Source organism: Phalangium opilio, unplaced genomic scaffold (genome assembly GCF_054372755.1).
Source record: "Phalangium opilio isolate 3A_F unplaced genomic scaffold, DU_Popi_V2 ptg000329l_1, whole genome shotgun sequence".
In the NCBI taxonomy this organism is placed as follows: domain Eukaryota; kingdom Metazoa; phylum Arthropoda; class Arachnida; order Opiliones; family Phalangiidae; genus Phalangium; species Phalangium opilio.
This window is the reverse complement of record NW_028324226.1, coordinates 4,130,563-4,152,984: the sequence shown is the minus strand read 5'-3', so window position 1 is coordinate 4,152,984 and position 22,422 is coordinate 4,130,563. Positions and strand designations below refer to the sequence as shown.

Here is a 22,422-nt window from a genome sequence, read left to right as displayed (position 1 = left end):
GGATAGATGTAATTTTAGAAGCAGGAATGGAGAACAGAATAATGTGGGCGCGCGTCAAAGTCCCGGACCCCCTTCCCCGGGACGGAGGGGGGTATGAAAGAAGAGGCGGGTCATAGCGACAGAGGTAACATGGACGAACCAATACTGAACTGCTCTATGGACTGCCTCGGTCCTTCAGTATTGGTTCGTCCATGGAGGTAAAAAGAAATTGCGTATTTTTCGCCACCCCGTCAACAACGTCATCAAAACGTAGTTTCAGTGAGCCAATAAGATATTTTAAAATTTTCGTTGCGTGTTGGAGGGAGGGGCTCTGTACTGGTCTGTGAATCAGACTGAAGTAAATACTAACCGTTCTCCATTCCTACTTCTAAAATTAAATCTATGCCTGATTAAATGTAAGATAATTCGCGAATAAAAGACTGTTAATATGCAAATAGAAAACAATTTTTAATTCACTCTAACGACAAGGGTTGTTTTTTGTTTCTTTTCTTCTTATTTAAAAACAAAAAGAAATGAAATCTTGTACGATAAGACAACGATAATTCTTTTTTTTTTTAATTTTTTTAGATAATTTGTATTTTTTCTTAACATAAAAACAGAACCGCTTAGTCTATTTATACAAATAACAATTCCATTTTTTATCTTTATACTTTGTTTTACTTAATATAATATACCTCCATTTTATATAGTATAGTTTTTATATATAGTATATAATAATAGTCTATAGCGGTTCTTTAAAAATTCGTTTCGAGACTTTTTTTCGACACATAATTAAATTTTACTTGGCGCTCACCGTGTTCTTTTTCTCTTTTAATATTTATTTTTTAAATTTTAATTTACACAAAGTTACAAACAAAAAATGTTTGAAAATGAAAAATGTATTTTCTTTCTTTTTTTTTTTTTATTCTACAACCGGTTAGTTCCATAGGAACTATCGGACATTTTTCTCATAATATTTATACATGATGAAAAAAAAAACTCGGGCGCCATTTTGTTTTGTTTATTAATTTTCTATATTTTAAATATTAAATTTTTTGATTTCCAATACACACAAGTTTAAACAAACTAAAAAAAATCGAGCTAAACATTCCCATTTTTTTAATTTTCTCTCTCTCTAAATATTTATTCTAATTTTTAAAGGATTCAGATTTCTTTAGAAATCACATCAATTCGGACAGAGCTTTTAATTAAACCTAATGAAATTAATTACGTCAAATTCGTATTATAAATAAATAAGGAAAAATCACTTTTTTTTAATTAATTTTAATATTTAAATGTCTTTATTTATTATACAATTTTGACGTAATTAGATTCATTTTTTAAAGTTCATGGCAAGCGTAATTCGAATTTTTAATCATCCATCATCTTGAAATCTTACTCCTTTAATTGGGTGGAACTCATTATTATCACTTTTTTAATTCAATTAATTATTTTAATTAATCATAACTATATATATATAAGAACCAAAGACGACAAAAAATAATTCAAATTTAAAAATTAAACAAATAAATGAAATGGTTTTCGGGTTTAAAACGGTGAGTTTAATATCATATCATAATTATTATATCCCCTTGTTTTTATTTATTTATTGTTTATTTTATGAATCAGGTACCCGAGGTGTTTTGTATGTATGTTTGTTTGTTTATTACATAGTGAAAAAAAAACAATATGAAATATTTACAGTAAATGAAACAATATGGCTGGGTGGGGGTTAGATTCTTTAAATTAATTAAAAACTAATTTAACTTAAAACCGATAGATTTTAGAAATAATTTGAAAATGATGTGGTGGTGGGGGTGCGGAAGGTATGTGAATTCGCCATTTTTGTGGTGTGTTTTTAGGGTCGGTTTTATGATTAAAATTACTCGTAATATTCTATACCACCTCGATTGAGCTATATACGTTTTTGGAAAATTATGCGTTTTTCTATATAGTTAAATGCTTGCGATGTATTAGTAGTTTTTAATTATTTTAAAAAGGTCAAATTAATAAATTAGACAGTTTTTGTGGTTTAGTAAGGAAGGAAGGAAGCACTGTTAAAGTTTTTTAAAAATATGTTTTTTTTTTCTCTCCCTATTTTTTAGTTCCTTTTGAAAAATACAGCCATTTTTGTTTTTTCTACTCGACAGTCTTATAATTATGTTAAACCCGAAAACCGCGTGTTTTTAAAATATTTTTCGCTAAAACCTTTACTTACAATTTACCCTAGTTAGTTAGTTAAATCAATTAAAAGATAATTGAGTCTAACGTCGTTAGATAAAACTAAATAAGATGTTTAATATTAAAAACAATTTACGTCGAAATCGGTTTATAATCTAGAATCATAATGTTACAATTTTATATATTTTGAAAGAAATTATAACCTTCTTGATTTATTTTAACGGTGTTTTTTTTTTTTTTTCTTTTTGCACCATTTTAAAGGGAAAGTTCAGGTAATATAATATTGTACCTTAAATGAAGGGCCTTTTTCTAAATATAAAAGGAAAATTATTAAAAAAAAATAAATGAACTCTTATTACAAAATAATTAGTATTTAATTAGTTTTAAAAATAATCAAGGACTACTGCGCCATCCGCCATTGCTTTGGTGGCGTCTTCTAGCCCGAACCCTTTACCCCTACGGGATTGGTTGAATTCTCACAGACAGAGAGAGGTTCTGACTAGCAGACGCCACTAACCAAATGGCGGGCGGCGCAGTATTCCTTGATTATTTTTAAAACTAATTAAATGCTAATTATTCTATAATAAGAGATCATTTAATATTTTCCTTTTAAGGTATAATGTTATGTTACCTGAATTTTTCCAATTTCAATTCAAACGAATCTGGATTGATCTCAGCAGTACATCAATACATCTTGTCTTTCAATTAGTAAATGTCTAATTACGTTTAATTTTTTCTATGATAGTTTATCAGAAAATTAAAACTATTTAAGTGTAAAAATCCTTCAACATTTCTATATATATCAGTCCTAGCTTTGTATTTTACACCTATATAAGTAAATTGGGAAAAACAATTGGTTTTTTGGGGTATTTGGTTTGTTATTTTTTACTACAATCTTATTTGGGCTTGTTTTTCAGTTTGTTATTTAACATTTGTTCGCCCCCTGAATTATTTAATTTCGATTAATTAAATAATGACTAATTTATTTTTTTTATAAACAAAAATAAAATGCACGTTATTTTATATTTTGTTTAAAATATGGACAATATGTATGGTTATTTAAATTCACATTGATAATGATATTATAATAATATATATAGCACCACAATGTTTTTCTCAATGTTAAGGACAAGGTTTTTTTTCTTTCATTAATTATTTCTACATACCATATAACGTTTTTCGACTGTTTATGTTTACAATTAAGGGTATTTGTTTGTTGTTTTCAAAAATGAGAGGTAGGGGGGTTATTAATGATTTTTGTAGATTTTCCAGAAAGAATTTTGGGATTTTTATGTGTCAGTGTGATTTTTAACGTAAAATGTTTATGATGTGAGAAAATGTGATTTTGGTTTGGCACGTTTTTTGTTGTTGTTTTGATAAATTAATGTTTACTATATTTTTTTTCTGTCAAAATTTGCACTCTTTCACCGAGTTTTACACTTTGCACCTTTTTTTTAGACACCACGTTTAAATCGTAGTTCAAGCTACAAAAGAAATTTGTTTAAAAAATATCGATTTTTTTTATTTATTTATCGCTTTAACTCTAATTTTGAAGCTCTTACTAATATCAAAAATGTATCAATAGTAGCAACTAGGAATGACTGAAACGCACTATAGGTGGAGCATAGTTTGTCTTTTCCTTTAAAGGGAGCTGCCAGAGTGGTGTGGCATAAGATAGCTCCTCCCCTTTCCACCAAAATGGCGGCAATTTTACAGAGTGAAAGACTAATGGGGGAAGGTTCCTGATTGGCTAAGTGAAGGTCTGACGCTTAGTAGGGGAGATTTTTACCCCTTTGCCTACACCCTATAGATCTATTTGAATTCGGGGAAGAGTTTTTTTGGGGTGGGGTTTAGCCAGTCCCCGCCCAGACGCCTTATTGTGCGCGAAATTTAGCATAGAGTTCTCCAACGGTCCGCACAGATGGAGGGTGAAAAGTGGCTCCTTTTATTGGTAGGCCCAACTGTGACATTTCCCCCTTCAACTGATATAGCTCAATAGGGAAACAGCAAAAGGGCGTGGCTTCAACTAGGCTCCTCCCATTTACATCTACACTGTGGAGGATTTTATGAAGGAGAAGGCTAGTGGGGGAATAAAAATGATTGGTTAAGCTTAGGTCTGACGTTTGCTATATGAGAGGTTTATCCTATTGAGTCAACCAATCGGAAACTTAAATGATCACGTGTTTTCTCGACCTTAATACCCACCCATAATGCGTTTTATCATAGGATTTATGGCTAAACGGGCATTCCAAAATACTTTATACATTCCTGCTAATATCCATTGAAACGCGGATCTATCATAACCTGTCCTTCAAAGTTCAAATTTAACCCTGTAATAGGATTTCCCTGAGTGACAAAATTCATGTTTCGAATTTAACTCCTCAATTTTGATTTTAACTAGATTAGTATAAAATTATAATAATTATTATAATGTCTTTCAAATATAGAGTGCTAGCTTCCTCTTTTTTCATTATTTCAAAAATAATAATAATAAAAAAAATTGTCTATATAGAAAAACCGGGTGTATGTCGCACGCACTTTTACATATTTTTTGGTAGCGTTTTATCTTTTGTATGATGATTTTAATCGACATTAGTGCATTTAAAGGAGGAAAGTGTATCTATTAAAAAAATCGTCTTTCCTTTTATCCACGCCGCAAAAATGTTAAAAGGATGTTAAATATAAAATATTACGGAAAATATTTATGAAATGCTCTACAAAATTTAGAAAACTTTACCCCCTTCACTAAATTTATATTTTATTACCAAATAGAACTATGCGGTTTCACGCTTGCTTTTTTGTGATAACAATCGTACATGGTTAAAAATGAATGCTCAAAGTAATTTTAAGGAATTTGAATTAATTTGGGAAATTTTGTGTTTAAAAAAGTCAGGGAAATCAGGGAAGATGCAGAAACTTGTATTTCAGACTTCACTAGTAAGGTCATTGGGGTCATTAAGGTCATGACCACAAAATAATAAAATAAGATATACCTTTTAGCTCTTTCGATAAAATAAAATTGTTATTTTAAATGGCTATTGTTTTTCCACAAGGACAAAAAATACGAGCTTGTTATTATCAAAGTTATTACTTCATTTTAAATGCGGACGTGTTAACTTTAAAAAAAAAAGAAAGATACATGTCTATACAGGGTGTTATAAAAATGGTGGTTGGTCCGAACTTTCCTAAGCACAGTGGGATGGTTGTATAGGGAAATCAATTTTGAGTTGAAAATGTAACTTCTTCAAGTTGTGATGAGACTGTTTTACATATGATCCCTTAAATTTAAGTAATAACAATGATTTAAGGGGTCATCCTTGGGTCAATGGGAAATCATTTTTGAGTCCAAAATGTAACTTACATGACATTTTTTCCCAAAAGACCACCCCGTTTACAAGTTATGATTGGAGTGTTTTAAGGATGACCCCTTAAAGCACTGTTCTTACGTAAATTTTAAGGGGTCATCCGTAAAACACTCAAATCATAACTATAGTAAACATTGTCCCTTATGGAAAAATGTTATAGAAATTACATTTTCTACTTTAAATTGAATCCACTGTACTTTAGGAAGTCCGGTCGTACCACCCTTTTAGTAACACCAAGAAGTGATATCTAGTTTATTAGGGAGAAGTTATAAATTCGCCATATTTCTAGCTTTATCTCCAGCAGTCCAAACGTAGGTCCGGAGTTAATCCCTGCCTCTAAATTACAACCAGCATCTCATTGGTTCTTTAAAACTCACGTCAGCGCGACGCGAATGACGAAAACTACGTATCTTCCGACTGAGCACTGAGACTCACTGAGGAGAGGCGAAATAGCCCGGCCTCCTTTTACGTCCCCCCTTTTATTTTGAAAGGGCGACTGGGACTATGGTGCGCGAATATTTAGGCATCTTATACCTTCTCCCTAATAAACTAAATATCACTTCTTGGTTACACCCTGTATAATAATTAAAATTTGGTACTTTATCAAATAACAATAGCGTAGTAGCAATAGTTCTGGTAAATTCCCTTTTTTTTAATTTCAAAACCTTAATAATTAAAAAGAAGTTTTCAATTTAGATTTAGCTTCCTCGTCTTCTGGATGCCTTTTGTTCAAATATGTTCTTGGCGGGGGAAAGTTAATTTAAAACATTTTTTAAATAACCTCTTTTGGTCAAGCAAGCGCTAGGCTAAGCCGCGGGGTTTTTTATTTAAAGAGCGGGTTTAGCTCGATCGTTCATGGGAACCGAACAGACCGCATCGTGATCTTGAAAACTAGTTTTCTTTACGTAATAATCAATGCCCGGTAAGATACGGGGTGTCGCCTTAAAATATGGAGCAAATACCGTTCTTTAGTTAGAAATATATCAACTCGAAAATAATTTAGAATTAGCCTTATTCCTGATCAGCGCCACCTACCCATAGCGGTGACTTTGAGAACTACTGTAAGCGGCAAGCCAATCAGATGTCGCTAAAATCTGGTGACGTCACTGACTGGCACTCTCGGGTCTTACCAAAAATGACGTCACCAGATTTTAGCGACATCTGATTGGCTTGCCGCTTACAGTAGTTCTCAAAGTCACCGCTATGGGTAGATGGCGCTGATCAGGAATAAGGCTAATTGGGGTTTATTTTTTCTTTCTTTTCTTTTTGTTGGTTCAAATTAAAGGGTCTGTAACGCAAGCATTGGCGGGGGGGGGGTAAACGTTATTTGAAATACGTTATAGACACCACGTGACTGAGGAAAGGCGTGGTTATATTTGGTCTTATATTTCGTATGGGTAGTGGCAGAAGCCGATGTGTGAAGCATAATCTGCTTTTGGTAGTGGCTGTACTACGTATGCAAACGGTATACCCTTCTATCTCTTTGCTCAGTATCATCCCCCTACTGGGCGCTTACAGTATCCCCTCTTATAAGAGCGCCACCAGAGGGAGGGATACACAGTCTAGACCCCTCTCTACCGCCACTAGTCTATAGAAGAAACTAGGTTTGGTTTTATTTCTGATAGAGTAGTGTCAGTACTGCGTATGCTAACGTCATACCCTTCTATCTCTTAGCTCGGTGTTATCCCCCTACTGGGTATGTACAGTATTCCCTCTTACAAGAGGGCGCTAGTCTATTTATAACTTAACTACAACTTCGGGGAATTGGCACTGTAGTCCCGCGAAAAACAAGGACTAGGTGTCCAGTCCCACTCTATGTGAAGTCTTTGAGATCTTGGCGACACGTGGTGTCTGTGACGTATTTCAAATAATTTTTAACTATCCACCGATGTTATGCTTTACAGAAACTTTAAGAATATTGAGTGACAATTTTCGTTAGTCGAAATAAATGTTTCCTTAGGTTTTGCTCCATGGTTACAGATTGTTAGCAGGCAATGGGAGAGATAATTTGAACAATTTCATGACGTCAAGCATTGATCCTCTTTAAGTCTTACCGAATCGCGACGCGTTTAAATCATAACCCCTTTAAAATTAAACAGAGCACCTTTGCTAACTTCGATAATTATACACTTCTGATATCGTGAAATGCACTTTTAAAAAATCGTGAACTAAAATTTTAAAAAAGTGGAATGAGCTGGTTAAATTTTACGTTTCTTTCTTTTTGCGAAGGATAAAATTTAAAGACGAGTGTTTTAAAAATGGGACACAAATGATTTTCAAGTTTAAAATTGCAATTAAGTTAGTCTGGGAGATATGTTATATTTATATATATCTTGCCCTTGGTGAGATATTATTAAACGAAAAAATTAATTTTTAAAAATGTTAAATAATACCGTAGCCTTATTAAAACATTAATTGTAATCTTTAAAAAAAAAACCCAAAATTTTAACGAAGTTAATTCTTTCTTGAAAATTTTTAAAAATCAGGGAAAGGGTTGTCTGGACGAAAAACGTTATGAAATTGGACTGATTTGACTTTCTCATATATATATATAATCCGATATCGCACTAGATCTATTCATACTATATTTACCATCTAATTTAATAGCGGTTCTGTAAAACCCCGCGCTCTGTTTTTAATTTAATTTTATAGTACAAACGTAAATTTTATAATTTATTTTTTCTTCTATATTTATAATATCCCGCAGTTTTTTTTTAATATTTAATTCTCATATTTTAGAATGAAGACACATTTTGTTTCAGGCATTATTCTCTTGATGTATATTTTATAATATATATTTATTTATATATAAGGACGAATTTCAATTTTTTCTTTTAATTTTCTAAAATGGAGGGTTGGGAAGTTATTAATTAATTTTATTTATTTATTTATTAAATCTAGATTATCATCCTCCTTTTTAAAGTAATTAAGGTTAAAATACCAAGTTCGAATCTTTCGGTTTTTTTTTTTCGTTTTTACTTTTTGTTCAGTGTAGAGTACTGTAAAGTATTGTTCAGACCTCTTACGGCTGGCTGGCTGGCTCTTTTTTTATTTTTCGAGTTACCAACAAATTATTTGAAACGAATTTTACCAGTTAAGAAAAAATTCCGCGTTAAGTAACTGATAATTAGAAACGATTACTGACGTTGATTGATGAACTAATTATGTATTGTAATTATTTTTAATTATACTTTAGGATATAAGATGTATTAAATTAAATTTAAATTAGAAAAATCGTCTTATAGCAATCAGAATTAAAGAATATTAGCAACAATAAAGTATTTCGCTGTTAAAAAAGGGGTTGCGCACTATCACGATTTCCCCAAGTCTAAAGCGCAGGCGCAAAGTCCCCCCCCCCACTCGTGTCTTCCCTCTATTACTGTTTCAAAACACTTCTAATTTGATTTAAAAAAAAATCATTTTCATTAATATCGTTTTCTAATGTTATTCGGATCTCTTGAAATGAAGCTATTAAGGCAAGTGCATTAACCAAAACAAAATTAAACCACCAAGTACGTCCCTTAGAAGGTCAAGAAATACGTCACCAAATCTATTTTCAGGGGGAATTTTTTTTAAATCAAATCGTTAGATTAAAATTTGTCGAAAGACGCGCGTTATTAAAAGCAAATTAGACGGAATTATAATTTTTTCTCTCTCTATCATAAAATTGGTAGTCCGTATTTTTCCTCGTTTATGACCTTGGTAGCTGAATGTTTGAATTATTTAACACAAATGCTTTTTAAAAGAGCCAGGAGATAATTTTTTTAACATTTTTTTTTACCCTAGCTTTTTTTTAATGTATATTGAAAACCACCGCTACGGAACCTTCCCATAAAATAACCAGTTTTTTTTTTAATATTGAACCGAAAATAGCTTTAATAAAGCGAAAGTTTTTACTTCTATTAGACAGGTAACTGTTAGACCATTTAAAAGTTTACAATTTTGTTTAATTCTAATATCAAGATTCGAACTCGATTTTTATTACCTTAAATTATGTTATATCTAAAAGTATGATATGGTTAAAATTAATTAATTTAACAGCCAGATGTAATCAAATTCTTAATTATATATAACTTGGTTTTCATTTTGTTTTAATTTCAAATTTGATTCATGGATGGCTTAATAGATACCACCTTTTAATGTGAGTACCGGTACATCCGTCGTCTGCTAATAGAACGTTTTCAAAATGGGGGCTGGGTACAGAATCGTCTGCTTGATGTATCCGTCGTCTGCTTAATGTAAATTGAAGCTATGACGTCATAATTTGTGTTTCAATGGCTGTTAATAGACCATTTTCAAAATGCGGGAGGTAAAGAATCGCCTGCTTTATGTAGGGTTAAATTGGAAGATCCGCTATGTTTACAACAAGGACCTTAGATATGGCTTCAGAGTTACTAGTCCGTATTGTTTACGCCTTAGTTGCCCACATCAATGATCAGTCTTAAGACAACAAGGTGCTCGAGACACCATACTCTACCCCCAACTTTTGAAAAGGCGACCATCATTAAAAGGTGGTATCGATCGTTTAATCCCATAGACCTATTCGAGCTGGCTTGTTCTTGCACCCTTTTGCAGTCTTTCAAATTATTATAATATTTACGCTATCAAGGGCACGCATTCGAATCTTTGAAATGGTCTATGAATATTTGAGCTTAATATTGTCTTAAACATACTTTTAGATATATTAGTAAGGAGGATGAAATTTAAGCGGTTTAATAATTTTTTTTTATTTCGAAGACACTTGGTAATTTTTAATTAGATATTTTCCTTAATTATTTAATTAATTAGAATTTGACCGTTAAAATACTATTTAGAATAGGGTAGAAATATTAATAATATTTCATTAAAATTGTCTTACTATCATTACTACTTATCAACCCTACCGTAGAAGTGACAACCAGAAAAATGCATTGAAAAATATTTTTCTTTCAATGTTAAAACATAGCCTCTTCTTCTATTTATTTCTTAGCCTATATAGGTATGATTAAAAATAATTTTAATATATTTATTTTTTATTAATATATTTCAATTATTGTACGTTTTTTTTTCAGTTTTCAATAATTATTCTTTAATTACTTTCTTCGCAAAATTGATAGAGTAGAGACCCCGAAAAGTTTTACAATATTAATTTCAATAATAAATATTATTATTTGATCCTAATACAATGGTTTTTAACCCCGACTTTTAACTTTTTATTACTAAGCCTATTTCCAAGTCATTTTTCAAAATTATCCATTACAAATTTGACTGATGGGAGTTGATGGGATTTTTTCCAATATATCTTTAGCAAGTTCTTTTTTTATAAAATCATCATATTTCTTTTTAAAGTTTTGTATTACGACTAGGTTTAGTTTTGTATGTTTTGGTTTTTAAAAGTATTTTGTTTTTGAGCCCGAATTTAATAGCGGCAGTGAGCAACTGTTTTGAGGTTGTTGTATTTAATTTATTTATTAATTTAATTTTAATGGGGGTTTTTGAAAATTTTAAACTTGGAAGAGTATTTTCAATTGCACATTAATGGATTTATTTAAATAATTTAATAAATATGGTGTAATTTGATTGAATTGAATTGAACTGATTATAAATAATGATTGATAAGTATTTTTTTCCTTTTTCTTGTCTTATTCCCTGAGCACTAGTGTATATTTAGTTTAATTGGACTTTGATTGTTTTTAATTTTAAAGGTTAAATATGTAAAGTAATTAATTTTGAGATTACTCTGGCTTAATTTTAGCCATGGGACGCTGCAACTTCGGAGGAATAACCAATTAGATACGTTTAATTCCTTATTCTAATTGGTTCCCCCTAAAAAATTATTAATTTAGTTTTTTTTCCCTTGTCAAAATTTGGTCCCCTTTTTTAAATTACACCATATTTTAAATAATTAAATTTATGTGCTAAATAATACACTTCCGTCGTTATGGGTTTGTGCTTTATTTATTTATTTATTTAATTGATTAATTTGTTTAAAAGGCATGGCATTTTAAAAAGAAAAATTATCTTATCAACAAATTTGGGGAAAAAACTGACTGATCAATTTTATTTATTTTTTGGCTGAAAATTTTCACTTGAACTTGATTTTTCTTTTAAAGTTTTTAAACGTAAGAAATTTTTGATTATTTAACTATACATAAATAGGGAAAATAAGGTAATAGTTAATAACAACGGCACGGTGAAAACATTTTTTGATTTTTCTATCAGCCAAAAAAAAAAAAAACACTAATAATATAAAATTAAAATTTTGATTTTTCAGTACTTTTCAATTAGCGTTACTAACACGCCTCCCGCCTTTTTTTAAAAAAAAACTTTAAATTTTAATATTTTGATTCCTGAGTGATGAAAACAATGGGAGGGAGAAGATTAACTAAAAAAAAAAAACTAACAACAAAAATGGTTTGATATATTTCGTATTTACACGTAATATTTTTTTCTCTCTTTTATCTAATAGCATATATATAATATTTATATATACGACGAACTCCTATGTAATTTTATACACTTATACAATTTTTTTTTCTCTCTTCAAAACTATTTCACTAAGTTCACTTTGATAATAATTATCATATTTCATTTTTCCGAAGTTTCACTGACATTTTTTTCAAACTCGATGACGACGCACTATTAATGAAAAAATAAACTTCGAAGACGCGTTGAATAACACATTTTTTTAAGACGAATATTTATAATATATTCATTATAAGAGAGAATGGAGGCTGAAAAATTAATTAGTGAAAATTTAACAAAGGTATCTTTCTTCTAGCTAGCCCTTTTCTTTATCAGACCCTAAGGTTGGTCAACCTCGGCCGGTGACTGGTCGTCGTCGCGTTTTGGGTTTGGTTTGATGATCAATATGTTTATGTCGTCTGCCCATCATGGGATGATCAGAAGTTGAGGGAGGAGGGATTGTTTTAAAGGATGGATGAATATTCGTCGTTTAGTGAACCCATGGACGATTGACGACGTTGCTGGCCATGGTGGTGTTGACCGAATTGGCCGTAACGACAGCCTGAAGAGAGGCGGCGGCATTTTGGTGTTCGAAGTTAAAATCCAAGTTGCCTTCGACGCTAAGCTCGTGACGTATCACCTGGTCGACGTCGCACTCGAGTCCCTCTTGGATCGTATTCAAGTCGACGTCATTCGGTAAAGAGTTGTTGAGCGAAAACAAGTGTCCAAGCAACTGGCCGGTGTTGCCCAGCGAAGTCGAGGCCGAAGCCGAGGGGCTAAGATCCCGCATGTTGTTGGCGCCGCACAATGTGGCTCGCAAGGTGGCACGCTGCCTTTGTTGAAGCATAACGGTATCGGGGGAGACCGGGAGGGTGACGACGGTCGGGGACGGCGCGTCCTGATAAGGACTGAAGACGCTTCCCCCGGAGGTTCGCGAATTACCCACGACCATGGCTTCTATACCCGGGGAGACTGAATGCTGAGGCGAAACTGAACTGAGAAAGGAGCCGTTCCCAGAGTCCATCGCTTGGGGGCTAGCTTGCCCCACCGGAGATGAGACGTTTATTAGATTGGGACTGTTTCTGGCCGAACCCGTTTGATACGGACTGCCGAACGGATCCGAGGAGACGGTAATCACGCCGTTGACACCGTTGATACCGCGACGAGCGAAACGATTAAAGGCGGCGTTCCCGCCGTTCAACGTGTAACCACCATTTCCGTTGACGCTCATCTGGACCGAGTCGCGAGAATCGCCGCCCCCGAGTAGTTGTTCAGACCCGAAAGCGCGTTCCCCGAGTTTCATGGCTTCGGCCAGCGTATCCACCAGTTGATCGGTGCCAAAACGGTCGGTGACGACCAGGGTTCCAGTCGAGCCGTGTAAAGAATTGTTGTTTTTACTGGGGGTCGGTCGGAACAATGTTCCCAGAGGCCCGCCGGTTGAAGCCCGAGGTCGCGTCTCGGTTTGCCAATGAATGGGCGAGAGAGGGGGCACTTGACTATCTTGTCCGTCGTCGTCGATGGCCTGGATGGGTGAGAGGCGGCTACAAGAGCTAGCGTTGGATGAGGCCCGAGGACGGAAGTCCGGGCTGAGTTGGAAGTTAAGTTGCGCCGGTGACTCCGGGAACCTATCGATGCCCTCGGAAATGGAGGAACTAGGACTCGGAATGGCTTCCACGTTATTACGGATGTTCTCCAACTTCTTTTTAACTCTCCCTCGTTTCTTCTCGAACTTTGACGTCTCCATACTGACTGCCCTTCTTCTCGCCGCTTTGCCCGGCTTAGCGTCCGGGTTTACCATCCACCAGGAACTCTTGCCCGTCCCTTCATTTTGTACTCGCATAAATCGGTTGTGCAATGACAAGTTGTGACGAATAGAGTTCTGAAAAGAAACAAAAGAAAACATTAAATATAACAGTTCATCAAGAAAGAAAGAAAGAAAGAAAGACAGTCGTCATAATATCCTCCAAAATTGGTCTCGAAAATCTACTCTCTAAGTCTGGTAGAAATCGATAAACTCTCTTGGGTCTTAATTAAACTCTCAGGCTCTTAATAATGATGAAATCGATATTTCCAATATTGACCTTCCTTAAGCCTAAAATCCGAGATTGTCTACAGGAACCGGAAACTATAATCTCTACCATCATCGCGATACAACTTATACTCGATTTGACCTAGATTCGAATTTATTTACGTTGCCGCCTATTTTAAGATATCGCGGTTTTTGGTAGTATTTTTATATCCAAGTTGGGAGATTGAAAATTCCAAGTGACATAACTTTGATACAATGAAAGTCTTATTTGGCCTTCTCCAAAAGTACATTTATCCGAAGAGTGTAACGCTCCCCAAAGAAATAGACATTTCCATTAATTTCATTCAGGGGGGGGGAGGAATCACGGTCAGCTTAGGTCATAGACCACTTCGATGTAACCAAGAGGGAATAAGACACGGGGTAAAACTTTGCCTTCCATCTCGCTTTCTGGCGCCTGCGCTGTAGTCATTTTGTATATGAGAGGGCACAGAGACGGACGGAAATGTATCAACCCCCTTGTACGTCCCGATACTTAGGTTTGCCTACCACCTTTTTTTACATCGAAAGGGTCCATAGGTACACATCAGCAACCCCTCCTACCTAACGTCAAACCCATTCTGGCCCAATCAGCTTTACTCCCACACTAATCTTCCACTTAATAAAATTTCCACCATGTATGTGACTGTCCTTATAGAGTGGTAGGAAGATGGGAGGAGCTACGGGGATGTGACGTCAATATGGTCGCCAAAACCGAGTGAGGTAAGAGACAGGAAGGAGGGTTTGACGTCACGAGAGAGTTCGTAGTAGCAGACTATACCCGAAAAAAATAAAACCGAATAAAATTACAATTGACTTTCCCCAAAGGAGATTCAGTAAAAACAGCATTATTTTTTAGCACTTCTGTCGTTGATTTACTTCTGACGCCGCCGAGTACATGACGCGTGAAAAAAGAACATTTCTGCTCGTGTCGCGACTATAGTACTTCTCGTTTAAGTATGCGGGGGATGTAAAAATAATTCTCTCCGTGGTAGCCAGCGATAAAGTCTTTTTCTTCGGTTCTCTCTCCCTCTCTCTCTCACTCTCCATCCCTTGGGTAGATAGATCTTAATTCCGTAAAGAGGAGGGAATTCTCAATGAGAAGAGGTCCTTTCTTAAAAACACCCCCGTTACATTATCCTTGTCCCCCTCAAAAATCGTGCCACGCGTTAGACATCACCTATTTTATTATTTACTGCATCGTTTTATGGCTTACAAGTTACAACACAATCGAAAGCGTTCCAAAAGATATTAACTCAAAATATGACTATATTTAATTCTAACATAGGTAATATCATAGTTTATAAGTGATATGTTCTACTATAAGTATGACACTACCTGTAGTTCGTAGTGCTAGAGACTTACAGCTCGAGCTAGTTCATATCAAGAACGACGCGAGAATTGACTACACTCTGTTAGTTTTGCAGGAATTCCATATTCATATTTAGTCTGTGTTAAGCCTTTGACAGCGCCTCACCAGGCGTCGCTTTACTAGAATCTATGACCTACCTCCCTCACTTCATGACAAGCTCCAGTTTTTTTAACCAGTTACAAACTTATGGGACATATCTTATGAACTTATGGTAATACTTGTTCCAAAAGGATGGTAGAACCGATGTGGTAACTTCCATGACATTTTGTCATAAATGCCTAGCTCGTTTACAATTTATGACTGGAGTCATTTACGGATAACCCCTTAATTATTTAAATTAACTTTGTCTTTTTATTTCTTAGTTACATTTAGGGGTCATCCTTAAAACGGTTCAATCATAACTTATAAACGATGGCAAAATGCCATAGAAGTTACATTTTGCCATTTTTGACTTCCCTTTAATAAAATTTAAGGGGTCATCCGTTAAATACTCCAATCTTAACATGATAAAAATAGTAACCCGGACGGCAAACTGAAGTAGAAATTACATTTTCATCTCAAAATCGCCCAAAGAACATCCCTTTTAATTTAAGCTAGACTTATCAGAAACACCCATATCCTGAACTTTCCTTTAACCTTATCGAAATAATTTAAGATAGACCCTTTTAGCTGTAAGATTTGCCGCGAGGATAATTCTTGCGGTGTTAGGGGCTGCCCAGAGATTAAGGAAGAGGAAAGATATGAGAACCGGAAGATAGAAATGGAAAAGAGAGAGGGCGAGAGGATGGGGGATGGATAGGGATGGGGGTCCTAGCTAGGAAGGTGAATGCGCGTGGCAAAACGGACGCCGCTAAATATAGGCTCGGATGAAAAAGCGCTCCGCGGGGAAGCCAAGCTTCAATGCGAATCCCTGGATCAAAAGAGAGAAAATAATCCGGTGCTGGGAGTTATCTAAGCTCTTTTTCAAATGTCCAAGCAGATTTTCAAAGCCGACATTTTTATTTCTACAAATTTGAATTGAAGGAACTCCCGCAGACAGATTTGATTTTCCTTACTATTATTATATATGGGCGTATCGGAGTTCCGCCTTTCATAAAGACCCAAACCTCTTTCTATCTAAGAGCTATAGCCCTAAAATAAATTGTGATATTACAGAATTTTATGCCGATTTGAAATTAGTGGAAATATTCATATTTGCCGTGAAATAATCGATGTGGAACGCGGGAAAATATGTACTACCAAACTTGATGGCCCAGTTACGTGATGAGATGGAAAATTGCGACTGTAAAGGGTTAGATTCTCCACATATTTTGCGTTCGAAATTTGATTATTAACTTCATTTGTCTATACGCGTTGTGTTTCTGACATGTTCTTTGGGTCACCCTTTTTGAAAAATGTCCAAGAACATGGGGTCTACAATATTTAGTAACTGAGATTGGTCCCAAAACAAAGGAAATAGATTACACATGTAGAGTAATCAGTTTTACTTTACCAGCATACGCTGCACACTTCTACCCATTCCCATTTAAGAGTACACTTCTACCCATTCCCATTTAAGAGTACACTTCTGCCAGATAAAGTTTCAATAACGCTCTTAGATTGAAGGCTGATATGTCTTACTCCTTAATGCGTGGCTATTTCCTGGATTTAGGGCCCAATCAATGTTTGATTATTGTGCAAATTGGTTTGGGGGATTTTTCATTGCGGGTCAAAATAACAGATTGGTGGCTACTGGCTAGCCGCAGCCGCTAGTGGCTAAAAAAGGAAATTTTGTATGGAGGTAATGGGAACAAAAAGGTTTCGAAAATACAAATGGCTGCAGAACCTAGCTAACAATTTAAAGTTTTGGAAACATTAGTTATATACAGTTGTACAACAAAATGATGAATTATTTGAAATAAAGATGGCCATTTACTGAAACAAAAAGAGGTCCCTGCATTAACGGGTAACGTTTAGGCTGGAATAAACAATGAACAATAGCTGTAGTGCATGAAACGAACTAGGCTTAGTCGACTTAAATCGTCAATTTTTTAGAGGAAAATTAACATCCCCGTGACTTCAATAAAGTAAAGAGCGTGTAATTAGGGGAACACTGCACGTACTTAAAAAGCTGATTAAATAGAACGTATATATATATCGCTAATTATAATTACAAAATTAGATAACGATGTTTTTGTCAATGATTCAATATTTGTACTACTTAAACCTATTTTGGTTGTTTTTGTCAAGGCTTCAGTGAATTTGGGAATTCAACGGTTTTATTGGCACGTTTCGACTATTGAGTGGCCTTGAAGAGATCAAAATTTTCATCGTCATGTTGGGTTTTGGTCCAATAGATCAGGTTGTGTTTGCGGTAATCATGGCAACCGATAGTTAGGGAAAAAAGTGGCGCTAGTTACGTTAACAAACAAGAACGCGCGTGTTAGTTGCCAATATTTGGGAAAGGTTTTGATGCATTTCGAGCGGACTTGAACCAGATCAAAATTTCCATCGTTAGAGATTGGTTTCACTCACGTAAGTCAGCTCAGGTTTCCAACAGAACTAGTTGCATTAGCAGACGATTTTACTGTTAGATTTCATTGTTAGATTACCTTTGCGGTCCAGTCTCGGAAATAGCGCACTTTCCCTGGTCCAAAACCAGTGTATTAATTGCTTGGACTAGTTTCCAATTCCTATAAATGGGGGTTACTGGTCCTTGGGACCACTTTTTTTAATTGATTTAACTAGTTTTTAATTCCAATAAGTGGGGGTTACTGGTCCTTGGGACCACTTTTTAATTGCTTGGACTATTTAAATCCAAGAAGTCGGGGTTACCGGTCCTTGGGACCAGTTCTTAATTGCAAATCTATAAGAAAACTAAGGGGGGACCAGTCCAAGAAACACTTTAAAATTTCTGACACTAGGGGGAGTTCACTGGTCCAAAGAAAAAGTTTAAAAAATATCCTTATTTTCCAGACTGTTGCGATCATCGTGGCAACAGATATTAGTTAGGTAGGAGAATTAAGTGGCGCTAGTTACGTTAAGAAAAACAAGTCCTTCACGTGTGTTAGCAGACGATTTTTATATTCTACAGCCTTGGAACATATTTCTTCCGAGAAAACTTGCGCACTGCGCAGTTAAACCCTCGAGAGCTTAACCAAGAGATATTTCAATCGGGTTCTTCTTTTTTTTTTTTCTAAAACGATTTTCGAAACTCTGACTGCGTGATTAATGCGATCCGGATTTTATATTGAATCTTTAGAAATCTATATCCCCGCCGTTTCTTTCTTTTTTTCTTCCGTAAACTGGTTTTCGGGGATTAAGAAATATCCAGAAACAGAAAATAAATTTATTAAATCCTACCATATACCAGAAGGGGATAATAGAAGAAGGATGACACTCTGTATCCTCTTAATACTTTAGTTATGTGACGTCACGCTTCCCAGGCTCACGTACCTTTTTTATTTGCTTTCCCGCTCATAAAACTTCAGATGGGCATCGCACCGTGCTAGGGTGAATTCTATAATTGTTTGTTGGTACTAAATCCCCAGCAATCAACCCAAAACCTTGATTGTCTTGGCGTGGGACAAAAATCCACACGCGTGTCTTGCCAAAGAGTTAAACGCTATAGACTAATGGCACCCCATGTTATTTCCCCTTAGAGCTTAATACAGTCGAAGGCAGACGGCTGCCATTACCCTATATGAGGGAACTATTTATCGGGTATGTGATTCGGTTTAGTAACCTCGCTCCATATGTTCCGATGTTGGGAAGAATGACGTTACACTTACCCCGCTTTGTGGTACACTTCTCTTGAAGAGAAGTATTATATACTTCTGCATTTACTATATATTATTCTGGACTACTTCATTTTTGCTATGAGATTTAACGTTGCATATTCATGCGTCACAGCTTTCACTGTGTTAACAAATGAGTTAGCTAGCTCTAGCAATGCGGTGCGGTACTTTTACCGTTCCTCCCAATCAATGATCTAAATTTTATTTAAATACAGAATGTTTTCCCAAAAAGAGTGGTATTACCAAAAGTACAGCGGAGTTTTAGTGGAAAATGTAACTTCAATGATATTGTGTCCGAAGGGACACCGTATACAAGTTATAACTGAACCGACAGTGTTAATTTAATTAAGGGCAATCTGTAAAACATTGTAATCATAACTTGTAAACGGTGAACCTTGGGGCAAAGGTCATAGAAATTACATTTTTGACTCAAAATCAAAAATAGAACCAGAACCAACTCTACTTTGGTCCAACCACCTTTTTGGGACACACTGTATGAAGCCAAGTAATTGTTGTTTTTACAGTATAATTTACATATGTTTTGGGGTTTGGCTCGGGTTAGATCTAAGCGTGGCGTAAATAACACGTTATTCAATTCTAGTGCGACTCTCTTAGGGTGATTACTACAAACGCGTACAATCGAGGGGCTACTCACTCAGGGTAATATGTGTACATGTTGTACCCTTTTGTGCGATGTGTTTCGCGGGATCTTTAAAATACTTTAATAAATGACTACAAGTAACGTGTATTCGGTGTAATCAAAGAGTTGTTAGCCTCTCGGTTAATGTGCAATATAGAAGGACGTTTAAAGCTATTTACTCGATCGTTTAAATAAACGGCCATCTAGAATAATTAAATGCTAAGCCTAAAATTTTTATGTCTTCCTCTTTCGGGCCTTGGTCCAATATTTCACCGTATAAAATTCCTTTTTGAAAAATAATAGGGTATGCACTACCTTGAATATTTTTTAGATTTTTATGACGACGTCATAATTCTACCAAACCTCAAAAAATAAATAAATAAAGATGTAAAATTCATCTTAGGAACTGCTTATTAATTAGTAATAAAACCAAAAGCGGATTATGCTTCACACATAAAGTACGTAAGTCCCATTTTTCCATAGCTTTGGCCATGGATTTCATGATATTCCCGAAGTAAAAACTAAGCAGACGAACAAAAAAGCTTTTAACCAATCATGAGCCCCCTAATCATAGATAACCTCTTTAATGCCAGACCAATCGGCGACGGCTATTACTATTTTCTTGAATGGGAACTCGACTCGACCTCGCCGTCGACATAACCGGGAAGCCCGGAAGGCGAATTTCGGTAGTCGTTATAAAATATTTAACGTTTTAAAGCTAAAGTTTCGAAATTTTTCGAGACATTTAATAAGTCTTCAACTAAATATTATAAGATTTTCATTAAATTTCAACAGAAAAATAGATCTGCGAATAAAATTAGACACGAAAACTACACTAAGCCTTAGCTAGATATCAGCGGCTGAGGCCGAGCGGCGCATCTCGAGCCGCCGGCGGCCGGGCTTGCCGTATCGGCGAGAACAGAAAAATACCTCGTTAAAAAACAGATACACGGCGTCTTAAATAGTCCAAGCAAAAGCTGCCCAGATTTATAAGATTTTCTTTAAATTTCAACTGAAAAATAGCTCTGCAAATAAAATTAAGCACGAAAACTACACTAAGCCTTGGCTAGATATCAGCGGCTGAGGCCGAGCGGCGCATCTCGAGCCACCGGCGGCCGGACTTGCCGTAACGGCGAGAACAGAAAAATACCTCGTTAAAAAACAGATACACGGCGTCTTAAATAGTCCAAGCAAAAGCTACCCAGATTAAAAGATTTTCGTGCTTTACTCCCAAATAATCTTTCGTATTGGGAATAGTTTTAACTAAAGAATATTTCAGACACTCTACTCAATATTTATAATAGTTCCCTAATTTCAACAGAAAAGTAGCTATGCGAATAATAATAGACTCTAAAACTACACTAGGCCTTGTCTAGGTAACAGCGGTATGGTGCCGGTATCCCGATTCCCGAGCCGCCGGCGGCTGAGCTCGCCGTAACCGCGAGAACAGAAAACATTCATCGTAAAAAACAGATGCATGGCGTCTTAAATAGTCCAAGCAAAAGCTACCCAGATTGATAACATTTTAACGCCTTACTCCCAAATAATCTTTGGTATTGTGAATAGTTTTATCTAAAGAATATTTTAGACACCCTACTCAGTCTTTTTAGTAGTTCCCCAATTTATGTACCTGGTAAATCGGTTCTTAAGGCGGAAGGATCGGATGGATCCGAAAGAGCCGCGTTACTGAACTATTTCCCTCCGCGTAAGGGGAGGTTCTTTCCTAGGAGCTTAGAGAATATCGTGTAGCTCCCCCAGGCACATGTTACGTACTTCATGTGTAAAGCCTAATCGGCTTCTGATAAAACCAGTTAAACAGACGTATTGACGTCACTAGACCAATTATCGGATGCCTCTACGCTAGACACTAATTACCAATTATTTATTTATCACTACCCCAAAAAATGCTAAATCTATAATTATTGGTTGGATTTGAACGATTTCCAAACTAGATGTTTTGGAAGACGAATGATAGAAATCATATGTTCATAAGATACGTTCCATAAGTATGACACTTCCTATACTTCGTAATGCTAGAGACTTACTGAGAGCTAGTTCGAGAACCACAAGCGAGAATCAACTAAACTCCGTTTTTCAGTCCGATCTTCCTGAGCCTTAGACATCGTCTCACCAGGCGTCACTTTACCTCGAATCTATGACCTACGTCACTTCATGACAAGCTCCAGTTTGTAACCAGTGACAAACTTATGGAACATATCTTATAAACTTATGTAGATATGAATTAACAATATCGAAAGTATAACATTCGGCAATCACGACAAGGAAAACGATAACAAACAAGGTTGTTATTGTCTACAAAATGACCCCTAAATTATTCAAAATATCGGAGATAAATTGACGATGCCAACAATTGGGCCAACCAAAAGAAAAGCGTACAATACGATTTCGTGAAACGTCTTCATGCATAAATGTACCGCGTAATGCACAATAAAAATTTGGAATGAGATATACAGGGTGTTTCTGATAATTATGCCATAAATTAAAGGACCGTGTGTTCTTTGGGGCCAAACTGAGCATGAAGTGTCAATGCGCATGTGGTCTACAATATTTAGTTACGGATATGGGCTCCCGAACATTGA

At 35.3% G+C, this 22,422-nt stretch overlaps 2 protein-coding genes across 2 annotated transcripts in view; one reads left to right on the top strand and one right to left on the bottom strand.

The window, feature by feature from the left end:
• Positions 1 to 22,422, top strand: part of LOC149610400 (uncharacterized) — a 177,466-nt gene that overhangs the window by 62,680 nt on the left and 92,364 nt on the right. The gene's annotated exons all lie outside the window — the stretch shown is intronic.
• The window catches only part of foxo (forkhead box, sub-group O), a 92,265-nt gene continuing 70,271 nt past the window's right edge, over positions 429 to 22,422 (bottom strand). The window contains exon 2 of the mRNA XM_089859585.1: positions 429 to 13,848. Coding sequence (XP_089715711.1) covers positions 12,460 to 13,848 — 1,389 coding nt within the window. The 3' untranslated portion in view covers positions 429 to 12,459. The remainder of the gene's footprint in view (positions 13,849 to 22,422) is intronic.